Here is a 19,288-nt window from a genome sequence, read left to right as displayed (position 1 = left end):
TTTAGGGATTTATATCACTTGAAACAGAAATAATGAAGCCATGATGTATTTGAGCAATTTGACTGATGTCTGTCTCCCACTCAGACTGTATAACTCCATGATAACATTGACTTTGATTCACTCTCTGGTCTGCTCTCAGAACCTAGCACTGTGTCCAGCATATCAAAGGCCTTCAAGATACACTTCCTGAGCAAATGCAATGAAATGATTTCTGAGACTCTGTACCCAGCTTTCCTATACCATCCAGAATATTTCCTTCACTTCCAAACTATCAGACATTATCATTCCAAATGATAAAAGTATAACACTCTTTTATTTCCCTGGGTCTTTGCACCTGCCTGAGAGTTGAAGAAGATAATTGCTTCTTTTGGATTTAGAGGTCTCTAATATGCTCACGCTGAATGCCTTATAGAAGGAAAGGGTAAAGTTTTGACAATGAATTATTTCTAAAATAGGGATTTATCACTTCCTCTGTGAAATGAAGCAAATAACAACTTGAAAGGAAGGTTCGCTGCAAATAATGGTGAATATTGTATAGACCTTGACCTTGTTGGGCACATTAGATACCTTTCTGACAAAGTACTATGTAGTTGAATATTTATATGGTAAATTCCATTTTCTCATTGACTTCAATTATTATCTCAAGAAATGTTTTATCCAGAAAAAAAAATTGGCCTCCACATAGAAAATCACATTTTAAAGAGCATTCAACCTTTACTGGGGTGTAGCATAAGTACATTTAATTCTCTCCTGCCAGAAGAATTAATCAAATGGACAATTGATCCGTACAACCTTTGCACATTCATTAAAAGCACACCCATAGTACAGTACATCTGACTGATTATGCCTGTTTCTTTGGAATTTCCCACTGCCTGGATGGGACTTGAATATATAAGTAGGTACCATGGCTCAGCCATTGTTGCAGGACTTTGGCATAACACTAAGTTGAAGAAATAAATGGAAATGTTTTTCCAGGCTGAACAAAAGCAATTCTCATAAGTAGTTTCTTAGTCTTTGGATGATCTCCTTCCCCCTTCTCCCCTTCCTTCACCTTCACACACAAATGCCCCTTTCTGCTCTGTGTTAAGTACTGTTTTAATCAACTGTGTATCAATTTGGAGTACCTCTTAAATTCTCATGAACTTCTACACATAGGTGAGACATAATTGATGCAAAAATCTTTGAAGGTGATTTGCTGGACAAGGGCACAACTTGCAAAATCACACACACTTTCTTTTTAAGTTTTTCTCTGATATTTGTATTAGAGAAAATCTGGAAAATTTAGTAACCTGTAACAAAGAACATAAAAGTCACCCAGAAATAATCCTTGTTAATATTTAGACTGTTTTCTTCTATAGGTCAATTTTGAAAGATGAAATTCAGGTTATATGCTATATATAAAATATGTAGATTACTTGTTTTATTGAGCATTGTTATTTTGTGCATTCTCTAAATATGCTTCTAAAACACTTAAATGTTAAATTATAGTCTATTTGCAAGTATCCCATAACTTACATAGCATAACCATATTATGGGATATTTAAGTTATATCTAAGCATTTACTATTAAAATTAAAGCATGAAATCATGTGAAAATTTTTAGCAAAATTTTTTATTATTTCCCCAGCATAGAGTTAAAGAGGTAAGACAATTAGATGATACATACTTACAATTTTTTCCTGAAAAATAATGTTTTATGAAACTATGGACTTTCATAAAACTATTCTCACTGGTGGTTTATGAAGTATTGAGTGAACAGCATCTTGAACAGCATTAAATATTACCATTTGACATTTTTATTAATTTTATTAGTCAAAATTGAGTCTTGTTTGAATTTGGATGTCCTTAATTACTCACAGGATTCAAAATTATGTGTTTATTATTTGATTTTCTTCTCCTGTGTATTATCACTATCTTTGCTCACTTTTCTCTGTTTCTATAATTACTTTTATGTTCATTTAAAGATAAATTTAATATTCATCTATATTTTATTCTAATTGAATTTACCTTTTTCATTTAACTTTTTAAAGTTCTTTGGAAAACTTTCTGACTATTGAATAAAGTGAATCAACTTTTCTATCAAAATGTTTTCAGTTATAAGTGATAGAGATCCAACGCAAACCAACTTAAACGGAAATGAGGAATTATCTCACATTCTTGGGGAATACGTCCAGCTTGCCAAGGCAAAACCAGCTCCCGGGCTTGAGCAGAAAAATATCAGAGCTTGAACGCTTATGGTGTGCCATGTTCTTTCTGCCCACGTACCACTGGTGGATGCTTGGATTGTTTCTAGTTGGGGTCATTATAAAGAGTACTGCCATGAACCTTTTCATGCAAGTCTTTGTACAGATACATTTCTGTTTCTCTTGGATGGGGAAGTGTTAGGTTCTATGTACTTTTGTGTTTAACTTTGTGAGAAACTGCCACACTGTCTCCCAAGTGGCTGTGTCATTTCACATTTGCACCCATAACATGTGAGGGTCCCCATTGCTTCATATCCTTGACAACATTTATTACCTTCATATTTATTGTAGCAATTTTGTTGGATGTGACTGCTTCTCATTTGGGTTTAATTTACATTTTCCTAGTGACTAATGACAAGCACTTTTCTCGTGTTTATTAGCCATTGGTGTTACATCCATTTATATTTGTTGTCCATTGTTTGATGGTCTTTTGTCCTCTTATTGAGTTGTGAGAATTCCCTGTGTACACTGGATATAATATATATGTGTTTGCAAATATTGAATCCTAGTCTTTGTATATCTTTTTATTTTCTTAATAGCATCTTTTGAAATGCTAAAGTTCTGAATTTTGACAAGATATAATTTATCAATTTTTATTTAATGGCCATGCTTTTGGTGCTGTATCTAACAAAGATTAGCCTAACTTCAATCTAACTTTTTTTCATTTGTATGAAGAAAAAAACTGATTTTTTTGTATATTTATTTTCTATTCTGCACATTTACTACCCAATACCACAAATTCTAAGAATTTAACTCTTGATTCTCCTGGGTTTTCTATGTCACTTCTAGAATTTCTGATCATATTTAAGACACACAAGTATTTCAGAGGATAGTCACATCTATGCCAGCTGAATCATTAGGCATGCTGTTATTCTTGCTAAAGCGATCATATGTGGGACATTTGGGACATTCCTCTCAGCTTTTTCGGTCACATTTTGAGAAAGTCATTTATGAGGTAGTATAAGCAGAAAATATAAACACTAGATGATAAAGGATCTTATAACCAAATGATATATGTAATAGATTCTAGAATTGGGAACAATTATTCTGTCTGACCATGCATCACTGGTAGATGCTTAGCTGGGGTCATTATAAACAGTACTGCCATGAACGTTTTCATGCAAGTCTTTGTGTGGAAGTGGAACAAAGAATTTTTAAAAATCAAATATTAAAATGTTATGAAAGGAGTGGATTTGGTTTTTCTTAATACTAAGTACTTTTTTCTGTTAATGTTGTTTCACTTGATAAACTTGCAACATATTAAAATCTCTGGGTTTTTTTTTTTTCATATGAACTGCCTTCTCACCATATCTAACCGCCCCCTTCTCTGTACATTCAAATGTTTGGAAGGTAATTTTTCATTGCCCATTTTAAATTTGACTTTGTTGAGTCAAGTTCATCATTTTAAATTGTAAAACTATTCAGAAATTTTGTCTATCTTCTATCTAGTTCTTTCTAGTCAATTATTTCTTTTTCCCTTTTTGTGGTACTGGGAATTAAATCCAGGTCTTGCATATGCTAGGCAAGCTCTCCACCACTGAGCTATATTCCCAGCCTGATTATTTCTTAATTCAAGTAATCAACAAAGATATCAAACATCAGGAAGAATCTGAGTCCTGGGCATGTCACTGGAGGCTTCACTTCAGGTAGATATTTTTATACCACATTCATTCCTCCATTATGGTTGTTGAACCATGTGGTAGTCAGAATTCCAAGAATGACCCCGAATGTCTCTCATTCTTATAAAACGCCCCCTATTTGAATATGGGTGAAAATTGTGTCTATGATGATATCATCTTCATGATTGTGTTTTGCTGTAAAGTGCTTTCCATTGCTGAGAAAAAAAATTAAAGGAGGAAAAGTTCATTTTGGTTTACAGAGGTTTTCATTCATGATTTTTTGACCCTGAAGTTTCGGTCCTGTGGCAGAGTGCATGGAGCAGGCCTGTCTACCTCATGGTGGCCGGGAAGCATAGTGGGAGAGAGGAAGAGAGCAGTATCCTGTTCAAGGACACAACCCCAGTGACCTAACTTCCTTCCACTGGCCCTACCTCTTTAAGATAGCACCGCAACTTCCCAGCAGCTCCACAAACTGGAGACCAAGTCTTCACCTCATGAGCCTTTGGGGGACATTTACAATCCAAACCATAACCTATGATAAAAGAGAAATCATTTGGGTGGACCTAATATAAAGTCATGTGAACTCTTAAAAGCAGAGCTTTGTTCTAGCAAAAGCAAAAGGTATAGTCAGAACAGTCTGGAGGATGAGGAGAATTTGACATACCATTAGTGTTTCTGAAGGTGAAGGAGACCATGGCGAGGAAGGTATAATGGACTCTGGAGCTGAGAGATATCCAGGCTAACAGCAACCAACTGGGCCTCAGTTCTACAACTAGTAAGAAGTGAATTCTGCCAAGCACCTGAATGAGCCTGGAAGCAAATCTTCTCCAGAATCTTTAGCTACAAGTCCAGTCCAGCTGATACCTTGATTTTGGTCTCATGAGCCCCTAGCAGAGAACACAACTGGACTTCTGACCCACAGAACTGTGACATAACACATGGGTGTTATTTTAAGTCACTAAGTACGTGGTAATATATTATACAGCAATAGAAAATTAATACAAACAACTCTGACTCCACCAACTCTAAGATTACCCATACCAAATTTTTGTGATAGCAACGGCTTATTCATAGTCAAAATCAATATATAGCATCTTCGATATTTTCTTTATCTGCAAGTTAAATGACTGTATAAAAAAGAGAGAGAAAAGCTACATTTCAGTTATTTATTACCTCCAAAAATAACACCACTTAAAGTAGACTGGATTTCTACCTTCCTTTTTAAAATTTTATTTGTTCTAATTAGTCAAAAATGACAGTAGAATGCATTTATACACTTTGATAAATCAAAAATAATTGCACACATAAACGGAATATAATTTCCCATTTTTCTGATTGTACGTATTGCAGGATCACATCAGTCATGCAGTCATATATATGTACATGAGGTAATAATGTCTGTTTCTCTCTACTATCCTTCCTATCCCCATATCCCTTCTACTCCTTCACTCCCCTCTACCTAAGCTGAAGTAACTCTATTCTAACTTTTGAGTTATTTTCAAATCTCTTGTCCCATCTTAACTCTTAAGACCCTGGTGGTGTAGATAAGACTAAAACTCATAAGTCATTTTCCCAAAGAAGACAAGACTCCTTTAGCTCAATGTTAGAAGACCTTTCAAACAATTGGAATTGGCCCATTGTGGGAGGGACTGCCGTATAAAAATAATAAGCTGTGCCTCGCCAGAAGAAAAGGCCACATGTGATAGACCTGTATTAATCCCTTTTCCATTGCTACAACAAAATACACATAAAGGAAAGGGATTTATTTTGTTCATGGTTTGGGGGGCTGGAAGTCCAAAATTGGGTAACCCTATCTGTTTAACCTCTGATGAAGACCTTATGGCTGCTGGCATCACAAATGGCAGAAGTGTACAGAGATCACATGGTAAGACAGGAATTCCAAAAGCAAGGAGGGGATGGTGTTGCTCCTTTTGTAACAACTCACTTATGCAAAAACTCTGTGAGACCAGCCTTAATCTCTTTCAAAGGCATGCCCCGCCCCCCATGACCTAGCCACCTTCTAGTAGGCCCCACCCTTTAAAGGTTCCACTACCTCTTATTACCACCACACAGGGGACTACGCTTCCAGCACACAAACCATTGGAGAGCCAAACCACATCCAAATCATAGCAGGACCCAAATGACACTGTTTTTTGTTTTTTGTTTTTTTAAGCCACAAAGTTTTATTGATTTGGCCAGTTCTCACAGACACAGCATAATGGAAATAAGGTTTGAAGTCATTCTTCCTGACTGGAGTCCTTGTCTTAAAAGGCTATAACATCAACACTCAGCCCACACTAAGAAGCAGGAGTAGATTGAAGGAGCTAACTTGGGTGTTTAAAGAGATGGAGCCTCTAACAAGACCTCAGAGGGCTTCCTAGAGCAGGAATATGTCTGGAGGACAAAGATATGCCCTTGTTGGTTCATTGCCTGAGCAACTCTGCACCCTCACCTGAAGCAGTGGGATATAACTGCTCCTCTCTTTTCTTTGTGCCTCACAAAGCTTTGTGTTAAAGCTCCACTGGTCCTGCCTTAGTTAGTAGGACTCATTAAACAGCACAGTTTCCCTTCCTATGCCTCAGTCTACTCATCTGTAAAATAGGGGAATTGAATTAGTTAACAGGAAATCTCTTTCAGCTCATGAGTTTTATTGTCATTGGGGAAGAAATAATATTTTGTCATTTCCCCCACAATGGTTCTGTAGATAATAAGAAACTCAGTAGATGCTCAAAACAAGAGTGATATCCAGTTCCAAGGATTTCTTTCAAAAGATTCTTAAGTTTTTCTATGAAAATTCTATTTTTAAAACCTTTTCCTTTTAGATTTGCAAACTCCTTGAGATCTCTGTACCTCTAGAGAAAAGAGACAGGGGATTGTGCTTTAGATGCAGAGAAGGCATCTGTCAGGGACAGAGAGTAGGGGAGAGGAGAGGTGGTGAGGTGAGTCCTATGGGGGTTAGGACTCTGCCCCTTCAGGCAGCGGCCTTTCCTCCTGAGGAGTACAGGGCTGCAGTGGTCCTGGAAGCTGGGGCAAGTGGATGGTATGGGCAAACCTGAGCCAGAAGCTCAGAGTCCAGAAGGCTGTACCCAGGACTCCATAAAGATCTATCCATGAATGTTTGAGAGGAAAGAAAAGGAATTGGTAACAGTGGTCAAGAGAGACAAGACCCAACTTTTCACTTTCACCCTGACTCACCTCACCTCATGGCCTGTCTGGTGGTCAGTGTCCTAATGTCCACAGAAAAAGTAAGGCAGCTGCAGGATCCTGGATGGCCAATAATTAAGGTTAAATTTAACCCAAATTCCCCTGATCAGTGGAGTCACTATATCCCATTACACAGGAAAGCCTGAGATGAAATAATGATTCCATACATCTCTCCTCTCTTCTTAGGGAATCTGCCATCCTGAGTTTCACTGTCAAAGTGTGAAAGAGATAAAGGAATTTTGCACTTCATTAGAGGAGAAGAAAGGAAATGACTTCAGGTCCTTTCAAAACCACTTTGTGTCTAGGCTCAGTACAGTCTGTAGAAATCCAGGCACCAGGGGCAGAGACTTGGTCTTTGGTCAGCCTGAGACGTCAGATTCAGAAACAGAATTAATTTTGGATACCTCATCAGACCATCCAGGCTGCGAGTGCAGAGTCTACATATTGATTTTCTGGGTATTAAAAAGTTAGACCGATGGTGTAATTTTCACAGCTTTATTGAGGCATAATTTGCAGGCCTCAAAGTCCACCCATGACAAGGATACAATTCAATGATTTTTAGTAAATATACTGTGTTGCACAAGTATCATCTCAATCCAGTCCTGGAACATTTCCCTGATCCTATTTGCAGTAAATCCCTGCTCCCATCCCTAGGCATCCACAGATCTGCTGACTGTCTCTCTTTGTCTTTTCTGGACATTTCATTTCAATGGAATAGCAATATATAAATTTTTGTGTCGGGCTTTTCTTTTACTTCACATAATGTTTTCGATATTCATCTATTTTTGTACCATGTTCATCATTTTGTTCCTTTATAGTGCTGAAGGGTATTCTGTTGCATGAATTTATTATATTTCCTTTGTCCATTCATTGTTGATAGGCATTTGGGTTGTTTCTCGTTTTTTACTGTTGTAAATACTCCTACTATGAACAAGGTCAACAAACAAGTGAGTTTATTCTCTCGGAGAAATAAATTCCTAAGAGAAGAATTTCTGAATCACAAGGTGAGCTTTACTTTTTAAGAAACTTTTAATTTGTCTTTCTAAGCGGCGATACCATTTGATATTCCCACCAGCAATGTATGAATTCTCCAGTGTTTCTGCATCCTCACCAATACTTATTATTGTTGTCTTTTGGATTATAGCTATCCTAGTGCTATGTAATGATATTTCATGGTGGGTTTAATGGGCATTTCCCTAGTGACCAATGATTATGACCATCTTTTTATGTGCTTATTACCCCAAAGCACATTTTGAATGGAGACCAGTAGAACTCTGAATCCTTTTGTAAAGTACCAGAAACAACTTTAAAATTGGGTTTATTTTATTGCCATTAGTAAAAGAGTCACAGGAAGATTAAGTAAATTAAATGATTGATCCATTCTTTATGGATTTACTCACGTAAGCTACTGAGGACTTACATGTACCAGGAGCTGTGTGCTAGGTTCTGAGATGAAATAATGAATAAGACATAGCCCTGCTTTGTGTATCTTACAAAGGTATGTGCAGAAGATGTGTACGAGGAGGAGCTCCTCTGCTCACTCTCTCCAGTGTTGGGGATCACACTTAGTTAAGAAATGCCAAATATGAGTTCTTAGGGGGTTACCAACCATTAGCCAGGGGAAAAGTGAGAAGGAACGTGATCCAGGTTGAGGGGAGGAGAGAGGGTCAAGCTCAGTCCTACTGTGTCTGGAAAATCAAGGTAGCTCCATGTGGCTAGGGGCTTCTGTGTGTGGGAGGGGCAGAGGGGCAGTGAGCAGTGAAGCTGGGGGAGTAGGCAGGGTCAGGATCAAGATGGGCCTGGCAGAGATCTGCTGGTGCCCTCTAGGGAGGGGTGTCATGTTCAGATTGCCCTCTGGGAAGTCCTCGTAGTTCTGTGGGGAGCAGATGGAATGGCTGGGCCCTGAGCAGTCCTTCACAGAAGCTGTGTCAGGTCTCACCTGGCCTTCAACCTCTATCTCCCTGGGACTCTGAAGGGCCCACCTCTTTCACTGAGGATGACATTTGCCCTCCTGTGCTTGGCAGGTGCTACATCACCCTCACCCAGTCTCTGCACTTGACCATGAGCGGGGCTCCAGCAGGACCTGCAGGCACAGGCAAGACCGAGACCACCAAGGACCTGGGCCGAGCACTGGGCATCATGGTCTATGTGTTTAACTGCTCCGAACAGATGGACTACAAGGTACAGGTTGAGCCAGGTTTGGGAGAGATTAGGAGCTGGGTGGTAGTGCAAACCAGGGACAAGGTTTATCCACACTATGTCGGCACAGCTCCCCCAGGTTGCAGAGTCCAAAAAGGACTTTTCAGTTTCCTCCTTCACAGTAAATCTGGGAATTTCTGCCCCTGGACCTTGTGGGCCTCTCTGTAAACCTCTTATGTGACAAGGAGGCACAGTCCTGCACATTCTGATTCCACTAATGAGCTTTGTGTCCCCAGATGAGTGACTCACTTCATGAGTCTTCCCTTCATCATCTGTAAAATGAAAAAGCAACACACACCTGAAGCCGTAAGTTTACTATTTGATCTAGAAGCACAGAAAGTCTCATAAGTTGCTATGATGAAGACTCTCATCTTTGTGTGACACTGTTTTTGAGTTGTCTGGAAAGTGGCCATTCCCTAGCATGTTTTAGGAGAGCACATGTGACTTCTAAAATAGAAGTCACTCATTCCAAGAAATGCCTGAAGAAGGCAGATGCAAGGCTCGTGTACTTCATTCAGACACCTGTCATTCTTTAGAACTAATGTGCTTCAGGTCCTGGCATAGAAAAGCCAAAGAAACAAAAGGCCCACGAGGTCCCTTCTTAGCTAGAAACACTCTGCTCACACTGAATTCATTTCTTAAATGTGTAGTAATAGAGTGCCTCACTGTCCACCATCGCATTATTTCTATTTTGTTATATTGTGTGTGTTTTTGTAAATTCTCTTACCTCCTTTTGTAAATAAGAAACTAGAGTTGACAAAATAAAAACAGTTGCATTAAATATATGAATCATGTGCTATGTCAATTATAAAATCAGTTTACTGTAGAAATAATTTTAGAGATTTCAACATAACTCTTGCAGTTAAAGAGTTACAGGACTTTTTAAATGGGACTTTTCTATAACTGTAACTTATCTAGTGTTTTTTTGTTTGTTTATTTTTTGTTTTTGTGCAAAGACAAGCAAGAGTCCTGTGGCACTGTGTGTTCTCATGGCAAACAAACAAATCTGTCCTCCCCGTGGTCCACATCCCCTGAATTTTAACACAGCTGCTTTTCATTGATGAGTGTGGTAAAATAATGTTTCTTTTTAAGTCATGCTGGAAGAAGATATATTTTCCCCATAAACCCAAAGGACTTAGAAATAGCATACTTCAGTAATGCAGCCACTTCAAAGTTTATAGCAGCTCAATTCACAATAGCTAGATTGTGGAACCAACCTAGATGCCCTTCAGTAGATGAATGGATAAAGAAACTGTGGTATATATACACAATGGAATATTATTCAGTCATAAAGAAGAATAATATGGCATTTGCAAATAAATGGATGGAATTGGAGAATATCATGCTAAGTGAAATAAGTCAATCCCCCAAAAACCAAAGGCAGAATATTTTCCCTGATAAGTGGAGGATAATATATAATGGGGGTGGGGGGGAATGGGGAGTGAGAGAAGAATGGAGGAGCTTTAGATTATGTGGAAGGAAATTAGGGGTATTTGAAAAATCATGGAATGAGACAGACATCATTATCCTATGTACATGTATGATTACACGAAAGGTAGAAATCTACATCGTGTACAACCATAGAAATGAAATGATGTAGCCCATTGTGTACAATGAATCAAAATGCAGTCTATAAAAAAATAAATAAATAATCTAAATTTTTTTTAAAAGAATAGAAGAAGGGGCTAAGGTTATAGCTCTGTGGTAGAGCACTTGCCTAGCATGCATGAGGCACTGGGTATGATTCTCAGCACCACATATAAATAAATAAGATAATGGCCCATTGACAACTAAAAATTTTTTTAAAAAAAGAAAGGAGGAAGATATATTTTTCCCCATAAAGAAATAAATTTGACTTTAAGGGTGACTTTTTTAAGTTTCTAGATTCTTCTCTCATGGAAAACTGGCAGTACTGCTGCAATAAATTGTTTTCCAAGGGGAACATTTTGAAAGACATACTTATTTTGATGTAGAAGATGTGCTGTATTGACTGAAAACAATCAATGGACATCTTCAAAGCCACACCTAGCGTAGCAAATAGAAGGGATGAGTTGGTTCATACCCAGGGATCACCGAGGTCATTTTACCAATTCTTTCAAAATTGATCACTGAGTACTAACCCTGACCAATCCTCTAAGAATACAAGGTAGGAGGAGGAGTGACTCCTTGATTCCTTTGAACTATGAGAGAAGCTTCAGCCACCAGGTCTAGACCAGGCACAGAGCAGAGCAACATCAAAAGGTACAGTCTTAATGCCACACACCAGAATAAAAACGACCCATGCTAGACACCAAATGTCCCTGGTAGCCAGACAGCCTCTCTAAGCTGTTCTCAAGCCTCCTTGCCCCTTGGTTGTTCAGCAGTTACTTTTTATCATAAAACACTCCAGAAATCAAGCTAATTTGCTGGGTTCTGTCACTGCTCAGCATGTGTCAGGCATTGTGGGAGGTTACCAAAAATAGATGATGTTTCATCCTTAAAAATCTGCAGCTGGAGTCACCCCAAAAGCAGCCCTAGGGGACTTCCCACAAGGGAGTGCCCCAAACCATCCCAAGATGGGGCTGATGGTATTCCTAGGGAAGAAGCACTAAGGGCTGGGGTGTGACTGGGTGGTAAGGGCACTTGCTCAGCAAGCATAAGCCTTGAGGCTGTGGGCTGAACTTCCAGCACAAAAAGAGAGGGAGAGAGAGGGGAAGGGAAGGAAAGGAAGGGAAAGGAAGGGGGCGCTAAATGCCATGATGATTAATCCAGAACATTCATTAGAGGAATTTACAGAGTGCTACGGCTTACCCTGACAGTGGACAGGCAGAGAAAAGGATATCCTACCTACGGATGTCTTTGGCAAGGAGGTCAGTGTATGGAGTTTTATATGAAGGTTTGAGGAATTTTTTTTTATCAGGGCTGGGACCAGTTTCTTTCAGTGTTTTGAGCAATAATCTAAACACGTTTATCAGTGTCTGGGAATGCTCAAACCCCAGCATGGGCACAAGCCTGCTGTACACATCCTTCAGCTGGCTAGGTCACAGAATGGCCAGAGCAATTAACCACAATTTTCAGTTAGGACAAAGAAAGAGAGTGGAGGGAACGATGAAACCTACCAATGATATAGATAGGTAAATATATAGATATATACATATGGTTATACATGGTGAATGATTGATCAGTAAATAGGATAAGGAGACGATAGATGAATTACTAATAGATGATAGATCAGACAGAAAGATGGATAGATAGATAACCAGGCTACCTAGAGGGACAAAACACATAGTAAATAATCAGAGGACCTAATCAGCACCCAGATAGCACAATCCTGGTTGCTAATGTGAACTCTACAAGCTCTAAGCCCTGGAATATTCCAGAGCACAGAAAAGCCACAGATGGTGCTGGTCATCAAAGATATTAAGGAGCACATGAGACTCAAGGCTATTTGTGCTTTGGGGTGTGGCATTTTAACCCATCTAACTCATTACAAACTCAGTCTTGAAGCTAGGACCGAGTTCTACATATAGACAATACCAATCTCCAACCCCTCATTATGCCTTCACCCACTGCACTCTCCTTGCAGGACCTGGTTGGGATGAAGAAAAGAAGGCAATCTGAGTCCAGAAGAGCTGTTGTGCATTTCTCTCTCCAGGGGTCATTTTGAGGTGTCACTTACAACTCTCACAGCCATATAAGTTCTATTCAGGGCTCTCTAGAGTAAAAGCGAGAAATGAGCATGCAACAATGGCCCACCTACCTTAGGAAGCATTGGGGAACAGAAGAAAGGTGACGACATTGAGTAAGGAGAGGAAGGGCCAAAGGTCACTGAGAGAATCTGACCTTGAAGAGGCGGGCTTAGAAAGACCTTTCACTCCTGCAGAATAGGACTAAAACAAACAAACAACAATACATATTTAAGGAAGATACCTTGGGCAGCCAGATGAATTGAGTTGGGGAGACTGGAAAGAGAAAAACTCTTTGGTGGAAATGTTGCAGTCATTTCAAGAGGAAAGGGTGAGGAGCCAGATGACAGGGAAGGAGAAATGGGAAAGATGGGCTTAAAAAATGGTCACTGATACCTAAGGAACATGCAGACAGTCGAAGGTAGAGCAAATAGAGCAGCTGAGGAGTTTAGTTTGGGCTGTAGTTGGAGACCCTCACGTACCTGCCCCCTATGCCTCAGGAGTGCAATAAGGGGCATCTTTCCATTTAGCTCCATGAGGGTTAGATATGCAAAAGGACTGGGGTGGTCACAGAACAGTTTGAGGACATGGGGAAAAGGGGAAGTCATTGCTTTACTCTATTAGTGCTGGTTAGAAAACCCATAAAACTAGCCACTCTCTCCAGAAATGGTTGCAGTTTTAGGGATGAGACATTCTTTACATTACAGCAGCAATACTTTTCCCCTGACCTCAATTTGAAGAGGCTATTGGAGAAATATCAAAGGTTCTTGAACCTAAGAATGCCTGGAATTACTCTGAGCCTTTCTGTGCCTGAAACTCCCTTGGTACTCCTAAGTCCCATGACTTCTAAAACATGACCCTTCCACAGCTCTCCACCTAACTCTCTGATCTCTTGGTCTCCTAATCACATTTGCCAATCCTTTTTTATAATGTCCATGCATGTTGGAGAACATCTGTTCTCCAACTTCACCCAAGTTCTAGTCTGGCCTCTGACTAGGCAGTGGACATCTCCATTAGGATGTCCTTCTCTTCTATTGTGATTAACCCTTGTGTTCCTCCCAGACTGATCCCTCATCCCTTTCACAAAGTTGGTCTCATTTTCTGAGGCCCAGCTGGAAACCTGGGCCACCCTGACTGTTTGGTGACTTTCCTCCTCCAGTACTAACCGGTCAGCAACACCAGGGTTCCCTGTGGCATGCCCCTCACCTCCAGGCTTCTGACCCTGTACTTCTGGTCTGTATCCCTGTCCAAAGGCTCCCTATCTCATGGCCAGGTGAGGCCACTACCTAGCTAATAACACATGAGTGTATGGGGCAAACAAATGGGGTGATGTGGCATCCTGGGGTTCTGCTGCAGGTCCTCAGGGTCCTCAGGGAGTAATGTGTGAGTGATAAGCATCTACCTATAGAAAGTCTACTTTTGAAAATTTATATTTCGGGTTTCCATTTTACGTAAGAGATCCACAATTTAAAAATTTTTCAAAAGCATGAATTTTGGTTCCTGAATTTCTACTTAGTTTTCATGCCAGTTACCAGGTTGAGATATACAGACATACAAATAGATGAACAGACAGACAGATGGATAGGTAGGTGAATGAGGGTGGGTGGATGGACAGACAGATGGGCAGACAGGAAGATAGTAGGTAGACAAATAGAAAATCTCCACCCGTAGGGTTATTTGAGAATAAGATGGATTATTCCAAAGCACACAAACCCAGTGCCTGAAACTCATGTCACCTCCTCAGAGACACGACCCTTGACTGCTTGGTCTGAAGTCACTGTGTCACCCCATTCCTGTGGGGGCTTATCCCTATCTGATTTTTTGCTATTATTCTTCATTGTTCATTTCCCCACTAAAATGTAAGCCCACAAGAACAGAGTTTTTGTCTGTCTTCTTGACTGCTGATTTTTCATGACCTAGAACACCCCCTGGCAGATAGTACATGTTCAATAAATATTTGTTGAATGGATAGATGAATCCATTAATTTCAGGAGCTTAGGAAGGGATGGGAGTTGTTTTCCTTCCTTCTTTAAAGACTGCCCCATGTCCAACCTGGCTTATATGGATGTTTGATTCTGTCAAAAGGATACTTTAATCATGTTCTCTGCTCCAAACCTCCTCCAAAGATCCTTCATAATAATTCAAGGCTTTTTATAACCAGGACTCTCTTTAGTAATTCAATTTTTCCATCCAAAATGGCACCTTTATTTTTCCCTGGACACATTCTTTATTTAGCTCATTTTTCTTCCATTATCTTTCCTCCTTCTGGAAAACCTTTCCTCTCTTATGCTGCCCACACAGATGCAGGCCAGCATTTCCCATGTGTGTTCTGAAGCATATAGTTCTGTAAAATTCCAGTACTCGGGTTTTCTGACAGTGTTCTTATGATCTTCCCACTAAAACAATGTTTGCCAGAATAAATTAATAATTTTGTTGCAGAACTTCGAGACCTTTAAAATTTTAGCATGTGTGGTTGGGTTTTTTTAAATAGCAAAGACTAAACACAGAGGTGCTTAACCACTGAGCCATATCCCCAGCCCATTCTTATTTTTTTTTTATTTTGAGACAAGGTCTTGCTAAATTGCTCAGGGCCTCAATAAGTTGCTGAGGGTGGCTTTCAACTTGTGATCCTCCTGCCTCAGTCTCCTGAGCCGCTGGGATTGCAGGCATGCACTACCATGCCCAGCTTAGAGTGTGTGTGTGTGTGTTTTCCTGTGCTGGGGATTGAACCCAGTGCATCATGCATACTAGGTAAGTGCTCTACTGCTAATCTATACCCTCAGCCTACTAGTGCATAATTGTAATCTGGAAAAAGTGAGTTATGGAATATAGGACTTGACTACAAAACCTTTCTTCAAGGAACATTTAGGATTTCATGAAATAAATTTGCAAAGTGCTATGATGCTACCTCTTTGTCAAAACTGAAGCACTTTGATCCATTCCTGTCTGAACTCTGTCACATTTGTGGTCCGTAGTATACACTGCAACCAGAATTCCTGTAGCATTTTTCCTCCTTTATTTATATGCATTGCCTCTACAACTTAACTCAAAGTTCTTATAGGGTCTGAGCTTCCCTGTATCTAGCACATGATCTATGCACAGAGCTGACAGAAAATTCCCACCAAATAAATGAATGGGACTTCCACTATTTGCATTTTCCCAGCATTTTAATGTTGTCATCTTACCAGTGACCTTGAAAGCATCTTCAGTAACCTGTTCCTTTATATAGCTTTATAGTTTAGCTACTTTACATTAAATGTTAGAACACTTTACTTTTAGGACGAAAAGACCTTATTCCCCTTGAAATTATTTTCTTGCTCCCTTCTGAAAAGATTAACCTAAGAGTTTATTTTCCATGGATATCCTGCAGCTGTCCCCATCTCCAGCTCCCCATCACTCTGGGAAACGTGGGTAGTCCAGCCTGAATTTAAAGATATAGACATAAACTTTTCCATCAGTGCATGCCAAAGACTGAGTGGAAGGCTTTTTGTCTGTACGGTGTAAGAAAGATCATCTTTTATTCATTTCCTGGGATTTTGAAAGCTACAGAATCAACAGTAATGCAACCCTGATGACATTTTAAAGGGATTTTTTCACTCAAGTATCTTGTAAAGGTTCTGTTTGAGTCTGTGACTTATGCTGGCACACCATCACCATCAAAAATTTAATTGTTCTTGAAATTTTAATACAAGCCTCTGACCAGGGGTTTTCAGGGTACTGGAAGTATCTGTAATAAAGACGATGGAAGATGACTTTAGATGGGCATTGATAATCCTGGAGCTCCTGATAATTTAATCCTTGTATATTTCCTTGCAGTCTTGCGGCAACATCTACAAAGGCCTCGCTCAGACTGGTGCCTGGGGCTGCTTTGACGAGTTTAATCGAATCTCCGTGGAGGTCCTGTCAGTAGTGGCAGTGCAGGTAAGGGGCCAGAAGTTGGGTGACAGGTTGGGGCAGCCTTGTGGTCTTCATGTCAAGCACTGTGGCCTCTGTTTTCAGCCTCACTCAGTACCCACTTCCCCTCCTCTTTATCATCACATGCCCCTACTTCCACCCTATGAAATTATTTCTGAGAAAGGCCTTCTCCAATATAAGTACCCTGCATTTACCCTCCAAGGTACATCCACTTTCTGGCCACCAGAATCTGTTTCCTTCTCTGTAAAATGGGGGTAAGCAATGTTTGTCTTAACTGCTTCACAGAAACGCAGAAAAGATCAACCAAAATGGTGGAGCCCACTCCTTAGAAAGCTCATGTGTTTTAGCTATAGACCTGGATTTAGATTTCAGTTTTCATTTCCTGTCAAAGTCTTGGAGCAAGTTGCTCCACCTCTATCAATACAGCCTGATTCACTCAATTACATGTAAGTGAGGAATACAGTATCAATATTGTTGAATGAAGTTGATTTTTGGTCAAGTTTATGTAAGCATACCATTTGTATTTCGTCATTCATAAAGTGTTCACTGAATACCTACAGCATAGTAATCACTGTGCTAGACAGGGGTGGAGCTGCCCCAAGTGAATAGGACATGACTTCTAACTTCAAAAAAATTAGTTCTTGAAACAGACATAAACACTTGCAATGTTCTAGAAGTAAATTGAATTCTGACTCATGTATGAGGCAAGACTTTCAAATATGTTATCTTCAGGTCAGTCAGAGGGATGCTAGGATTTGGGTAAGGATTGCATAGACAATGGAAGCAACAGATGAGGGGAAAGCAGAAGGTGAATAAACCTTCATGAAAACTCTTTTCCATACCAGGAACTTTGCAAATGTCATCTTTTATACTTCCACAATAGCCCTATTATACCCATTACATAAATGGATAAACTAAAGATTAGAAAAGAAAAGCAAATTGCCCAAAGTCCCACTATTGGAAAATAGCATGGTTAGAATTTGAACCTAGAACCCCCAACCATGTCATCCAGGTATAAATCTGGACGTGTCTGGTATCTAGGGATTAAAATGCTAGAGAAGAGCAGGCTAGACAGTCAGATTCCAACCAAGTAGGAGACTTAAGTGCCTTCTGCAGTAGGATTTCTTGGAGGGAGAAATTCTCTGTTTGGCAGAAGTTTTAAGGAGGACTGGGTAATAGGAGGATGGAACTCAAGTCAAAGATCTTTGACCAGTGCCTTTATTGGAATGGCAAAAGCTCCAATCTCCCTGGGTCTCCCCATCACTAAGATGAAGCACATCTTTTTCCAGGACCTATTTCTGCACCTCTCCCTATAAGCCAAGCATTTCCATTTCCTGCTGGGGGCAGCTGGTTCCTTCCCTTATTTCAACAGGGCAAAGCCACAAAAGCTTCAGTGAGTTGCTTGAAACAGTGGTGTGCCCATTAGTCCTAGTTTGTGCCCACCCACTATACAATCAAAAATGGTTGCATTTTTCTCTTTATTTGCTTTTATCTCCAAAGTAATATGTATATAGTACAGAAGGAAAACTAGCTATGAGAGATTCTTTAGTCCCTATAGATCTCTGTGTAATTCTTTCAGGCCCAGACAAAGGAATCAAAGGAATAAGAAAAATATTCATCTTGACTGACATTTTTTTTTTTTAAGGCAAGAGCACAGGACTGAAGAAAAGGTTGTAAGAATAAGTGGGAGGGAATGTGAGACAGGTCATCCATGGTAGGGGAAACTGGCTAACTCTGTGTCTTCCCCCACAACTGGCCTGCCTGCCCTGGCAGGAACCAACCTCTATCCTTGTAACTACCCCAGGCTATCACCCCTCTCACAGCCCCTGGTAAGCTGAACTTGAAGCTGTGGGCAGGGCACTGAAGTAATCTCAAGGCTGAACAGAGGTAGCCTTCACACCATCAGCTATTCCCAGACCCACCATCATCTCTAGCTACCACTGGGAGCCACAGGCATCTGAGGGGCTCTGCAAGTTCCCTTCACTTACTCCCTCCAAGGTAGTCAATCTTTCCATCCCTCATATTTGATAGCCAGTTGGAATTCCACTCACAGACCCTGGTCCAGACTGTTCCTTGGTAAAGCTTCTGAGAGTTGCCCAAACGCAGGGCTAGATTCCAGTGGTGAGATAACATTTTTCCCTCTCCTTAGGTTTGCTCTATTCAGTAGGACTAGTAGGGAAAGGAAGACAAATGGGTGACCCAAATGCTCCCTTGGACTGAAACCCTAGTCTCACTTGGCTCAGAAGAGCTGACTGTGTACATCTTAAGGTGTCACATTGGCATAGCTTGAAATGAGCCAAGGAGGAGTATTTCCAGTGTGAAAACTGCCAAATTCCACATATAAAGGCACTTTTCTTTTTCCAGAGACCCAGTAATGTGAACCATTTACCAGCATACCTCTACCTTGCAAAAATGTGGGCTTAATGTTGCCAGAGCTTTTAAAT

General features: G+C 40.1%; 1 protein-coding gene across 5 annotated transcripts in view; it reads left to right on the top strand.

Annotated features, from left to right (window-relative positions):
- Dnah9 (dynein axonemal heavy chain 9) overlaps positions 1-19,288 on the top strand; it is a 338,036-nt gene that overhangs the window by 94,902 nt on the left and 223,846 nt on the right. For all 5 annotated transcript variants that reach the window (XR_007107774.1, XM_047545691.1, XM_047545694.1 and 2 more), the window contains 2 exons: positions 9,090-9,246; positions 16,746-16,850. Coding sequence is in view for 4 of the 5 variants with exons in the window: in XM_047545691.1 (XP_047401647.1) it covers positions 9,090-9,246; positions 16,746-16,850 (262 nt within the window). In the remaining variant the exon portion in view is untranslated. The remainder of the gene's footprint in view (positions 1-9,089; positions 9,247-16,745; positions 16,851-19,288) is intronic.

The sequence above is a fragment of the Sciurus carolinensis genome, chromosome 3 (genome assembly GCF_902686445.1).
Source record: "Sciurus carolinensis chromosome 3, mSciCar1.2, whole genome shotgun sequence".
NCBI classification, from domain to species: Eukaryota; Metazoa; Chordata; class Mammalia; order Rodentia; family Sciuridae; genus Sciurus; species Sciurus carolinensis.
This window is presented reverse-complemented; position numbering and strand designations above follow the sequence as displayed.